We start from the raw sequence: 14,243 nt of genomic DNA on the forward strand, positions 1-14,243 counted from the left end.
GAGAAAAGTGTACAAATGAGGAGGAGAGAGAGCTAAAGGACTAAAATACTAAAAGCACTGCTACATCGCTCAATTTAGGTTGAAATGAATTCCCAGTGGTGTTACTGTCAGTAGGCATTGGAATAGCATTGTCTGCAATGTAGGAAAGTGTTACCCAACGCAAATAGAGACCAACATGTTGATGAAAGTAGTTTAAACCATAAAAAAGCCAAAAACAGCACTAAACAGCACAAAGAGAGAGCTAAAGGAGCAGAGCAGAGCAGAGTAAACATTCTTGCCATTGATGAAAACTTCAGACAAACTGTTGCACTAAATCTGGACATGTATTGACCATGGAAGATTAAGACCAGCGAAAATCTGCCACTCAAGCTTGGGTCTGGAGCTCTATCATAACTGTCAAACAGCAGACAATTTAGTGAACAACAACAGCAATTAAAAAGAAAGAAGGAAAGAAAAAGTGCCCTACTTGTTAGTATCTGCATATGTATCTATATAGAACCCATAATCTGTTCATTCTAAATATTATATTCATATACCAATCACATATGTATAATTATTCATAGGAATAAAGGGACAAAAATGGAAAACACCCTAAAAGTTGCTACAATGAAAGACATATTCAGGCCAACACTTTCTGATCTTGAAGTAATCAGTGACACTTTTCATCATATTGATCTTCTGCAGTGATGTTACATTGGCTGGGTTTAAGAATGCAGACTTCTGCTGAACAGCTCCATTTCTTCAAGCGGCTATTAATTGTTTCAGGAAGCTAGCTGTGTAGTTGTATGTGTACGTGTTTGACGCAAATGTGGCAGGATTCCTCTGATGTTGCCCAGGCACACTATATGCATGTTATAAAATTAGTTTTATAACACTTGACATGCTGATAGGCACTCCTACATCTCTCTCTCTCTCTCTCTCTCTCTCTCTCTCCAGGTCATGCTTTTGCTTAATATAAAGTGTGAAACAACTGTTTAATAAACAATTAAATTTTTTTATTAGAAGCGAGCTATTTATCTCCATTGGAAAGTCGTAGAAATTGCTACATTTAGAACTTATGTGCTACCTCCTGTCATATCTGAAAGAAGAGCTTCAATAGATGTTATTTGTCATGAGGTATGGGGAGACCTTCTCAAAATGAAATCATCATCTGTAATGGCCTGGATACAAGATTCAAGCGCACACAGTGTATTTATTCCAAAAGCCAAAGGTAAAGTTAAGGACAACTGGTCACAGCAATGCAGAGTACCACTATTTTTTTTAAACATACATGTGTCAACTCAGTGCTAATGGACGTGTTAAGCCGAGTTTACACTGTCTGATTTTCATCCTGATTTTGCTATTGGCAGCAAAATCACATATCATAAAAGAATTCTTTGGTCATGAGCTGAGATACTTAGAATCTACAATGGGAAATGCTGAATGGCTGTTGATTTAATGCCACTGCAACCAAAGACAGTTGATCATAAAATTTCAGTGTGAATGATCCTATCAAGCCACAAATAGGGGAATGCCACAGAAGTACGCAAAATTCTTGGGACAGCTACAAATATGGTAGTATCAATGGCGAAAAATGAACGAAACATACTAATGGACAGAAAAAATATCCTCATTGTCTCTTGAAGAATGTTTCGGTTTATTTGACCCCATTTTCGGCACGAGCCTGGATCATACTGATTGATGACATAAGCAAAACAATATGCATTTTCTTTAATCGCAGGACTAACTTTAGAGGATCTTCGTTGTATAATCTTACATGGACAACACATGTTATCGAACAATCTGTTGGGTCAAATTGTGTCAAGATTTTATTGGGATTGGCTCTAACATTAATTAATTAACACAATTAATGTAATTGGTCGAAATGTAGCAAAATTACTGACCTGTTCAGGGCTTCAAGTGCAAGTCAGTCTAATCTACAGGGGTGGCTGTGGCTCAGGTGGTAGAGTGGGTTATCCACTAATCGTAGGGTTAGCAGTTCGATTCCCAATGGCAAGTTAGCGCCTTGCATGGCAGCTCTGCTACCACTGGTGTGTGAGTGTGTGTGTGAATGGGTGAATGAGACACAGTGTAAAGCGCTTTGGATAAAAGCACAATATAAGTGCGCCATTTACCATCTACTGTAGCTTTGTGTTCGCTAACTTAGTAATCAAGTATTAACCATAATTTCACTACTATCACCACTCAAAATATGCTAAAGGACAGTGTTATCTATAACGCTATCTACATCTACAGTTATAATATGAAGTAATTTAGCAGAAAAATTTCCAAATTGACAGTACATTACATTATTGCCAGTACATTACATTATTGCCAGTACAGTACATTTAGGGAGCCCTCCATGTTGTTAATTTAAATGCAAACAACAGCAACATCAAACACTTTTCCAAGATGTGCATCATAAAAGGTAATATCATGTTCAGTATTAGGATAAAAAATATTGTCATGATGTACTTATTATTGTACTAACAGATATTTAGGCAATTTAGAAAATGATGTCTGCTGATTAAAAAAAAACTTTTTTTTCCCCTATTTTTCACAGTATAGTGGAGAGAGTCAACCTGGCACTAGCTCTGGTGCAGTGGTCAGGTAGAGGTAAAATAAGAGAAATGAACCATGCGTTAATACATTTGTATGAAATATAGTATGGTTAAATTTCAGGCATTTTAATTATTTTTAAGTCTAAAACAACAACAAAAACACATTACCCTAATGTGATACTTTAATTTTAACTTACACAATTTACAGTAAAGTTGTCGTTTTCCAACAAGGTGGAGACAGGTCTGTTCATAGCAGTAGACCTGGTGAAGAAGTGACAGGTACAGACAGAACAGACTTACTGTAGGACCTCTATCAATCAGGAACACCTTGAGGCTTTCATGTTAACGTCAACAGAAAGGGAGATACGTCTTGGAATTGACATTGACAACAGCATTGATAAAGTTGCAGAGAGCAGTGAAGTCTTACGACACCTGCTGACCTTCTAAGATAAGTCTTTTGTTTACCTCTCTTCTGTAAATGGCACACTTATATAGCGCTTTTATCCAAAGCGCTTTACACTGTGTCTCATTCACCCATTCACACACACACTCACACACCAATGATACTAGAGCTGCCATGCAAGGCGCTAACTTGCCATCGGGAGCAACTTGGGGTTCAGTGTCTTGCCCAAGGACACTTCGGCATGTGGACTCATATGGGTCGGGAATCGAACCACCAACCCTACGATTAGTGGACAATCCACTCTACCACCTGAGCCACAGCTGCCCATTTAATGTACTTTTGTGAGTGAGAAGTAGAGAATTACTAGCAACTTTGCACTTGTGGTGTTTGTTAAATGCTTGGTATAATGGTCTGTGCAGACCTATTTAAGCTGATATAAATCAGGCCTGCTTCAGTAGCTCTAGGCTGCTTGTTTATGGGATGGCCATACTATGTGTAATAAATTGAATTTATGAAAGAAAAAAAAGGATAGTCAGTGGTTTCAAAATTTGTTTTGGGTGTATGGGGTAACCTGGATGAGTGTGAGACTCCAGGCCTGAAATTATGTCCCAGTCCAGCACTGCAGTACATTCATATGGACCGACAGCATTAGGGGAATATTAGGTATGTACTAATGGAGGCAAAATTAGGTGGAGTTCAATGTAGGCAACAATCGAAAAACATCTTATACACAGTGTCTTCAATTTGAAAATGAAAGCACTAGCATATTCAGATACATTAGAGTTTCATATGAGGATTTCTCACACAGCTAAACAATGGATTTGTCTGTTTTAAATTATGTATTCTTAAATAATCAGGATCAGCAGAGTAACATTTTTATTCGTTTTTGATAACTGATGACATACATTCTCATGCTCTCTCTATACTGTCCATGTTAATCTGAATCATTCTGTACTTTAAGAACCCCAACCTGACTCAGGAGCGGCCGTAGCAGGCGAAAGAAAAGCATGCTGGGTTACATAAGGCCTCCGAGCTGCCAGGACTGTCTTGATTTTATTGGGCGTAGCTCCTTCTAAAAGAATCAAGACATTCTTCTAGGCAAAGCAGAGCCTTTCACATCTCATCTTCACAACGAGGATTCGTGCCATGGATGTCGACTCAGCGCTTGGCTCTGCGGCTTGACACAGACAATGCGACCATAGTTTCCTAATCGAGAGCTCGCTGAAACTTAGAGCGTGGCGGTGTATAAAATAGACGCACCTGTGCTTGCTGTTGTAAATGCCAGTAACCTTGTGTAATGAGTTTGTGCAATGCAGGGCTAAATAAAACCGGTTCACTGCCTCTGATTCTATCTGTTATCAACACGGCATGACACAAAGCTTGATTGAGGAGAAAGCGGCCATCTTTTCTAAAGGGGTCAGAGAAAGTTTAAGTCTGAATTCCTGAAGGAAAGGAACACTGAAGTGAAATCTTTGAATGCATAATACATTAGTTTTGGACTTGAATCTAAGTTGAAAATCTTCAGTCATGTCCGCCCTTCTGTTTACCTGCCATGGATTTAGCTTCCTGTTTACTACTTCTTGGCAGTTCTTGGGTCTCTTTTATCAAGCATAGTTGTGTGTATATGCATAGTTTTGTGCATAAACATTGTGTATGCACATTTCTAGTTTGAGAAATTGATTGAACAAGAAAGTGCTTCTTGTGAGTATGGAAATGGGTATATTTAGGACTACTCCTAATCATGTGTATACAGAAAGCCCTAGTGGTAGAAAAGTGTAATTGCAGTAAACTGAGTATTGATTAGAATGATGACTTGCTTGAAGATTTTGAGAAACCTCTTTGCTGAGAGTTATGAGTGGTGCATCATTAGATTTTTTTGTGCCTGTTGCAATCTCTGCCAGCAACCTGCCCCACATTTGGAGAGGACGACAAAACCCATCTATAGCATCCCCATGCACACTCAAGTCTCTAGGGTTTTTAGTCACATTTCAGTGAGAAATTAGTGACAGGTCTGGCATTTCCCAACCAACTATGAGCAGAATAATATCATGTCTTACCTGCATTCATATCGCTCATTCTGAAAGACATTACACTGCAGTACATTTCCAACTATAGCATCGGAATAGACAACAATAAGGAGGGGTTTTCACACCATTACAGCTTTTCCAAATGTTATTGGGTCAATATATTCCACACATGTAACCAAAAAGACTGGCGCAACAGTAAAGCATTTGCACTATTGACCCAAGATCCCAAATTCAAATAGCAAATTCTACTATGTACAGGCAGTTCTTGCACACAGAATTATAACTTGTCCTATGCATGCTTTGATAAATGTGAACCCTGGTTTTCACATCTGAACATGACATGATCATTTGTTCTTGTGCTTGATTTGACGGCAGATGCAAGGAGATGCAGCAACTTGGTTGAAAACCATCCATTTTCTATCCCATTTAAAACATTGGGCTTATGTCCATCACAATCATATTTGAGACACACCCAGTTCCCTTGGATGTATCACAGATTCTTCAAGCCAAACCAGAAAAGTTGCAATGAATTAGTAGAGTAGCTGGCTATCTAGCTGGTTGAAATGGATTTTTCCTGCTCAGGCACATTTTTGGCACCCATCAACATAGAAATTTCTTCTCCATGCGCAGTTGGGTTTAACAGCATATCTAGAGCAATTTAATATGTTGAAGAAAAACTACAAACAATATACTAAAAAGGCAACGCTGCTAACGCACAGTATAAGACGAGCTTTCTGTCCTCGGCTAAAAATGAAGTACACAAAAAATTTTAAACTAAAACCGCTAAAAGTTCTCTCTGGGGAATACTTAAAGGGTTTATATGAAACCCAACAACAGAGCTGAGTCTGTGCAGAGAGAGAGAGAGAGAGAGGGAGAGAGAGAGATCTCTCCAAATAGAGCCACTTTCGGAAGCAAAGAGCCATTAACTATTGAAAAACCCCTTAAAAGTGTACCTTTTAATTTGTTTATCATAATCAAAACCCCTGTTTATATAAATCCACCATTGTCCTCAAAAATATACACTATACTGTATAATATATAATACAACCAGCAGCCTGCCATTTTGTCCTATTAGTTGGTGTGTGTACAGTTAATCGTGTGGTGCTGGCAAGTCTTGCCTGTTTAATATTACAGTCCTAAGCTGTGTTTTTGTGTTTCCCTGGTTTCAGGAGCTCTCCTAGTACTTTGGTTCCAAGTGTCATATTTTTTTTCTTAACTCCTTGTTTCCTAGATGTTGTTGCTGTGTCTCCTGGTTTTTGACTTCTGAGTGTGTTTTTGGATTCATGAGAATGCACTGGCCTGAGAGGAAGGTACAAAGGTACACCACCTTTGCATTATAATGAAGATTTATCGAAAAGCCTAAATAATTAATGATATAATTGTGTGGACATCTTGTTGCCACTGGGTACAGTTTGTTACAGAACATTTTTTAAATAAAGACACCCTCTCTGAGCCATATTAGGTTAATTAAGTAGATGCCACATCTGTGTATATGAATTTTTTTTTGCAGATGCATTTCCTGTGGGTTTCAGCTATCTGTTAATGTCTATAATATATACTGGCATGTTTCACCTCTTTACATACCGGTGCATTTGTTGTCTCTCTGTTTGTCATCGCTCTGTGTGGGCTACCTGGCTCTTCTATAGCTCACAGAGGATTAATAGGTGAGGAAGATTGCTTTCCCTTGAGTCCTCTATCGCAGCACCCAAATCCTGGATCACTTTTTAGTGAGGGTAGCTTTTGTGTGTGTGTGTGTGTGTGTGTGTGTGTGTGTTTAAGAGTACAGACAGATGGTGAGGTACTTAAGGGAGTTTTGGAGAGAGAGGTCATTGAGTAGACTTGTTTAGGCTGAGGGATGGTCCAGGGGAAAATAAAGCAGGTGTGTGTGTGTGTGTGTAAAAGAGAAAGTAGGTCCATAGATATAAGGCAGTTTAAAAGTTTTAAGAAAAGGCATATAAGAGTTTTCAGAAGCATTAGGCACATGCGCACACACACACACACACACACACACACACACACACACACACACACATATACACACATAGCAGGCTGTTAATTCAGGCCTGTCAGTATAGAACTGACTGTCACTGATGAAAGCAAGTGCCTTTAAAAGCTGGCAGCTGCATATCTGCTTTAAATATATTCCTAGGCACTGTTTCTCTTAACACAATCTCTATCCCTATGCACAGCGATTGACTGTGTGGTGCTAGATTCTCATTTGCAAATATGTTTCCTTAGGAAATGGCGAGAGAAAACACCTTTTGTGTCCTTCAAGAGATTCCTCTATAATTCTTTAACCTCTTAAACCATCACAAATTGTTTAGAAGAGTGTGGCTAGCCTGTTTAGCTAATCCCCACCATACTGTGAATTAAATACAGTGAGTTCATTGTGCTTGAAAATTGCTGCCATGATTGAGGACTTGCGCTCTGAGTGTATGTTGCTGCTAAGCTTTTGTGAGTAAAGCCTTTTGCGTAAGGTGGAATTTCTTCTCTGGCAGGATTGCATGGCTCTGGGATTGTTCTAGGTGACCCATTGAGCAAAATGGGCCTTTGCCTGAATTAAAAAATGTAAATGTTTGTTTAGGCTGATGGAGATCTGGTTGCTAAGCAGGTGCTGTGGTCGATGAGTTCCTAAATCATTTTTAAGCTGCATATTGTGGTTCCCTGACGAAGGTTGGAGCAATAGCATAATGATATAAGAGACTCATGAACGGCATCCATTTCAGCTAAGTGAAACTGATTAATGCTCCAACGTGTCCTTTCTAAACCATGAACAGAAGAGCTGTATACTAGTGTATAATACATTCCGGGCCAGAGAGGGCATAAATACCTACATGTTATTGTGTAACGCTGATATCAGGTTAAAGTCACTTGCTCAGACCTTGAATCATGTCACGTATCATCAAGCTTTTTATAGTCCAAATACTGTGCGAGTATAGTTTCATGATGCTGTTTCATATTTACTGCATTCTGTTTAACATCATAAATGCACTTCCTGTTTTCTTTCTTGATTTTAGTAGACACTTTCATTTAAAACAAATTGCACATTAGATTGGATTCAACCTAATCTAATCACATGTGATTTTAACCCACAACCTGGCCCACCGACACAGAACCTTAGCTGCTAATGTCTATTAGATTAATACAGTGATCACCAACTATGGTTCTGCAAATCTACATTCCTGCAGAGTTTAGCTCTGTTGCTTATTAAACACATCTGATCCTGCTAATTGACGCTTTGCCAAAGCCCTGATTGGCTGGAGTAGATGGAATAAGAACTGAACTCTGCAAGAAATGTGGATCTCCATCACGGCTAGTGACTACTGGCTTGGAGGCAGTTCGAATATAATTAGTAATATGATAACTGATGAGTGGAAAAATAAAATGCAAAATGTGAACAGAAAGTCACACTAACTAGTGCAGCTATCTGTTATTTATCAGTGTTTGGGGTTCACACCTGAACTCAGTAACTCACTTTGTCAATATTCAGAGTTACCTTTTTATTGGGTACAACCTTTATATTATAGAATATAGAATATTCTAGTTAACGGTAACTTAAGCTAGGTGATACACCATGTATCATACACTTACAAGTGCATGTTGTACCTGATATAATTCTATGCACAATTTGTAACCCCATCCATCAGCTGAAAAGGCCTCCCACTGGATCATCTCTGAACAGATATAATAGGTTTTTTTTTTTGGAAGTTGGATCATTCTTAGATCATTTTTAATGGGATGTAAAAAATTTTTTTTTACACTCATAGTTTGATGGGTGTTTACTGAGGTGTTTATAAGATCTCCCCAGTTATGATATTATAATATCTCCCCAGTTGTGGTTAGCATGCTTTCCTCACACCCCCGAGGTTGGGGGTTCAAATCCTGCCTCCATCCTGTGTGAACTGAGTTTGCATGTTCTCCCTGTGCTTCAGGGGTTTCCTCCATGTACTCCAGTTTCCTCCCAAGTCCAAAATGTGTTGTAGGCTGATTGGTATTTCCAAATCCAAATTGTCCTTAGTGTGTGAATGTGTGTGCAGTTGTGCCCTGTGATAGGTTGGCATACCGTCCAGGGTGTCCACCGCCTTGTGCCCTGAGTTCCCTGGGATAGGCTCCAGACTCCCCACAACCCTGTATAGGATAAGCGATATGGAAAATGGATGGATGGATGATGGTCCAGTGGAGGTCACTATAATGATTGAGCAGGGGAAGGCTGAGAGATAATGCATGGCAAAAGATGTGCTCATGAATGGGTTTTGTTGATAAAATGGGCAATGTAGTCACAAGGAAGGCATACCTAATAGCAACCCATGTGTTTGTGAGTAGTGTATAGTGTATTTTGTAATACAGTTTCAGTATAAGTGGCTTCATAATAGGCTGATTAGTGAAAAGAGGTGTGTTGGAGCAAAGACTCATGAAAACTCCTAGTGTTATACCTGTGCAAACCAGATGTAAAACATCAATGTAGCTCTAATGGTTTATTTTGTTCTACAGGCAGAATCAAGTCAGTCTCAGAGTGCATACTTCTTGCCTGAGTTCGCTCTCTCTCCACAAGGAAGCTTTCTGGAGGACACAACAGGAGAGAAGTATCTCACATATCGCTATGATGATCAGGTAAGCATTAGACATCTGCACTGTAATGGTGCCTTCACAAACATTTCATTTAGCTTGTCTGTGTAATTGAGATCTGGCTGGGATCAGTTAAGTGCTAGCGTTTAAAGTTATAGACTTCACAAAGTCAAAGGTTTTACCGATACCGATATGCTTAACACTGTGTAGTATAATGGAAAATGCTTGCATGTAAAAATCACAGGAATTTGAAAACAGTGTCTTTAAAAAAAAGTTTAAATATAAGCAATCTAATATGAAATAATATAGGAGAATATGATGAAATTATTTTTTGTGGTCTTTAGCATAGTATTTTTTAACACAAGGTATTGCGGCTGTGGCTCAAGTGGTAGAGCAGGTTGTCCACTAATCGAAGGGTTGGCAGTTTGATTCCCGGGCCACATGACTCCACATGTCGAAGTGTCCTTGGCCAAGACACTGAACTCCAAGTTACTCCTGATGGCAAGTTAGTGCCTTGCATGGCTGCCCTGCTACCATTGGAGTGTGTGTGTGTGTGAATGGCTGAATGAGACACAGTGTAAAGCGCTTTGGATAAAAGCGCTACATAAGTGAAGACCATTTACCATTATGATATTCAAATACAAGGAAGTAAAAGGCAAACTGAGGACCAATTGAGGGCAGCTCAGTTAAATCCTAAAAAGACTAATGACATTTTGTGAATTTTATAATCGCAGTGAGAGGAATATGGTACTAAGCACAATGATTAAATAAATATCTGTGTAAGATTTCATATGCATGTTAGAAGCATCATTTTCATTATGAAACTCAAATGCAGGCATCCAGTGGCTCATTCTGAACCATAATAGAACCAAACACTGCTGACAACATGTTGAAAAATTATACATACATATACATATATATTGTAGGGAGTTAGCTCAGGGGAAGGGCAGAGCACAGACCCACAAGAGACAGATTGCAGTTATCAAGGGTGTTTTATTTTAGCTTAGTGCGAGTTATCCGACGTGAGGGGGGGGGCGAGTGTGTGTGAGTGCGTGGGGGTGTGGCTGTCGCGTGACCTTCTTGAGGGCGTGTCGGGGTTCCCGAGGCGAGGGCGTGGGTCTCCCGTGCCGTCATCCACTGGTGCATGCGTTTTCACCGCCCGGTGGTCTCGTCCGCGCTCACACCTTCGGGGAGAAGAGGAGAGAGAGAGAGAGAGAGATTAGTGGTCGGCGTGGGTCAATATTACCGTTGTGCTCCGCGTTGGCGCGTCTGTAGGCTGCTGAAGAGCACGCACGGATTCTGTTCCTTCACCGTCGGTCTTCCTCTCCCCGTATGGCCGGAAGCGCGCCCTTTTATCCTCCTCCTCTGTCGCCTGATTGGTGGACTTTTCCCGCCTGACTCCCCAATCGCCGGCCGGCGTGGTGTCAGTGGTCCCACCCCGCCGTGACGGTCCTTCTGGCTGCTGGTGTGTTTGGCACGAGGCTGTCCGCTTCGTGCCAGTGTGGCAGTTGAGGAAGGAGCGCCTTTCTTATCCTGCGCGCCGGCTGTCGGTCCGTCGCGACAGTACCCCCCCCTCAGCTCCGAGCCTACTGCCGCTCGGTGGTGGGCCCAGAGTGCGTCTCGTCGAGAGAGCCCATCTGCGTTGCCATGCTGGGCCCCCGCCCGGTGCTTAACCTGGAACGAGAAATCTTGCAAGGCGAGAAACCAGCGTGTTACCCGGGCGTTTGTGTCCTTGGCTTTGGCCATCCACTGCGGGGGGGGGGGGCGTGGTCAGTTACGAGGATGAAGTGCCGGCCAGCCAGGTAGTACCGCAGCTCCTCGATGGCCCACTTTATTGCCAGGGCCTCTCGCTCGACGGCTGCGTATTTCTTCTCCGCAGGGGATAACTTCCGGCTGACGTAGAGGACCGGATGTTCTTCCCCGTTGAAGGTTTGCGAGAGGACGGCGCCAAGCCCGGTCTCGGACGCATCAGTGTGCACGGTGAATGGGAGGTCGAAGTCCGGATTACGCAGTACCGGCGCGCTGGTGAGGGCCCCTTTCAGGGCCTGGAAGGCCCTCTCTGCGTCGGCTGACCGCCTGACCCGGTCTGGCTGGCCCTTCTTGGTGAGATCTGAGAGGGGGGAAGCTACAGCAGAGAAGTTAGGCACAAACCTCCGGTAGTACCCCGCCAACCCCAAGAAGGCCCGTACCTGTTTCTTTGAAGTGGGACGAGGGTAGTCCTTTACGGCCTCGATTTTCTTCGCCTGTGGTTTCAGCATTCCCCGGCCGATGCGGTACCCCAGGTACTGGGCCTCAGTCAGCCCTAGGTGGCACTTCTTGGGGTTGGCCGTCAGGCCGGCCTCCCGGAGCACCTTCAGGACCTCCCTAAGATGGAACAGGTGGTCGGCCCATGTGGAGGAGTGGATGACTACGTCGTCCAGGTAGGCAGCGGCAAACGTGCGGTGGGGCCGCAGGAGGATGTCCATCAACCGCTGGAACGTGGCGGGTGCCCCGTGTAGCCCAAAGGGGAGAACCCGGTACTGCCAGTGGCCGGTGGCCATGCTGAAGGCCGTCTTGGGTCTGGCCTCCGGCGCCAGCGCAACTTGCCAGTAGCCCTTGGTCAGGTCCAAGGTGGAAATGAACCGGGCCCTCCCCAGCCTTTCGACGAGGTCGTCCACTCTGGGGAGGGGGTAGCTGTCGAACTCGGACACCTGGTTCAGTCTCCGGAAGTCGTTGCACAGCCGCATGCTCCCGTCCGGCTTTGGCACTACGACGATGGGGCTGGACCAGGGGCTGCTGGACTCCTCTATGACGTGGTCCCGTAGCATCCGACTGATTTCCTCCTCAATGGCTTTGCGTTGGGCCTCTGGGACACGGTAGGGCCGTTGTCTCACCACTACGCCAGGGGGAGTTTTGATCTCGTGCTGGACCAGCTGGGTCATCCCCGGGGAGGCCGAGAACACATCCGAGAACTGGTCGATCAGCTCAGTGAGCTCCTGTCTCTGGGCGGGGGTGAGGTCCTCCCCTAACCCGACCAAGGTACGCTTGCCATGGTCCGAGTCCCGGGTTGTGTACGCTGACACTACTGGGGCCGGTTCTATCCACTTCTTCAGGAGGTTCACGTGGTAGAGCTTCTCCTCCGCACGCTTACCGGGCTGTTGCAGGCGGTAGTTGACCGGGCCCCGGCGCTCGAGGACTGTATATGGGCCTTGCCACCGGGCCAGGAACTTACAGGCACTGCTGGGCACTAACAGGAGGACCCAGTCCCCCGGCTGGAATTCTCGGGGCTGTGCTGGGCGGTTGTACACTTTTCTTTGCTCCTCCTGCGCAGCGTGCATGTGCTCCCGGACTATGGGAGCTACCCGGTCGATCCTCACTTGCATCTCCTGCACGTATTCGACGACCGAGCGGAAGGGGGACGGTTGCTCCTCCCAAGCTTCGCGTGCCACGTCCAACAGTCCCCGCGGGCGCCGGCCGAAGAGGAGCTCAAAGGGGGTGAAGCCCGTGGACGCCTGGGGGCACTCTCGTACGGCGAAAAGCACGTAGGGGAGGAGGAGGTCCCAGTTCCTCCCCTCCTCGTCCACCACCCGGCGCAGCATCCGTTTGAGAGTCTGGTTAAACCTCTCGACTAGCCTGTCGGTTTGGGGGTGGTAGACCGACGTCTTGAGGTGCTTCTCCTGCAACAATCGACACAAGTCGGCCATTAATTTAGATACAAAAGGCGTACCTTGGTCGGTCAACACGTCCTTTGGAATCCCCACCCGACTGAACAGGAGTACCAGCTCTCTGGCGATGTTCTGGGAGGTGGCCTTGCGCAGTGGCACCGCCTCGGGGTACCGAGTGGCGTAGTCCACAATGACCAGGATGTACTCGTGGCCCCGGGCAGACTTGGGTAGGGGGCCCACGAGGTCCATGCCCACTCGCTCGAAGGGGACGCTGATGATGGGTAGAGGGATAAGGGGAGCCGGGGGGGCGGCCGTGGGGCCGTGTGCTGGCACTGCGGGCATTGCTGGCAGAAGGCCTGGACATCCGCGTCCATCCCGGGCCACACAAAGCGATCCCTCAGCTTCTCCAGGGTGTTTCGTGGCCCCAGGTGGCCGCCGAGTGGATGTGTATGGGCCAGATGCATGACGGTGGGTGTCCTGGGTTTGGGGACCACCAGTAGGTCCACCTGCTCCCCGCGGCGGCAGGCCCGTTGGTAGAGGAGCCCGTTCCGGACGAGGAAGTACGAAGCGGGGAGTCTCAGGTCGGGGCTCTGGTTGACCCCCTCTATCAGTCGCACCTGGGCCCAGCAGTGCTTCAGACGGTCGTCCTCCTTCTGCTCCCGTCCGAACTTCCCCTCCCGGTTCACCTGGGAAAAGACAGACCACAGAGGGTTAGTGGGTTGGGGGGTCTTACCTTCCGTGGAGGTCTCTCCGCTGTCCTGGGCCAGGTAGGCCTGCCGGGCCCGGCTCCTCTTCGTGCGTCGCCGCAGTCTCGGGGGCTCGGCTGTCGGTCCCATCGGGAATCCGGGCCAGTCCCTCCCAAGGAGCAGGGGCACCGGGAGCTCGGGGATCAGGCCCACCTGGAGGGGCCAGACCCCGGCTTCACCCCGGATCTGGACCTCAGCTGCGGGAACTTCCCGGGTGTCCCCATGGATGCAGGTTACGGTGAGGACTACCCCCGGGCGACGTCCCTTGGGTAGGATGGAGGGCCGGGTGAGGGTCACCGTGCTCCCGGTGTCCAACA

General features: G+C 45.4%; 1 protein-coding gene across 1 annotated transcript in view; it reads left to right on the plus strand.

The window, feature by feature from the left end:
- Positions 1-14,243, plus strand: part of adamtsl3 (ADAMTS-like 3) — a 220,548-nt gene that overhangs the window by 24,671 nt on the left and 181,634 nt on the right. The window contains exon 3 of the mRNA XM_053635527.1: positions 9,462-9,581. Coding sequence (XP_053491502.1) covers positions 9,462-9,581 — 120 coding nt within the window. The remainder of the gene's footprint in view (positions 1-9,461; positions 9,582-14,243) is intronic.

Source organism: Ictalurus furcatus, chromosome 10 (assembly GCF_023375685.1).
Source record: "Ictalurus furcatus strain D&B chromosome 10, Billie_1.0, whole genome shotgun sequence".
Classification (NCBI taxonomy): domain Eukaryota; kingdom Metazoa; phylum Chordata; class Actinopteri; order Siluriformes; family Ictaluridae; genus Ictalurus; species Ictalurus furcatus.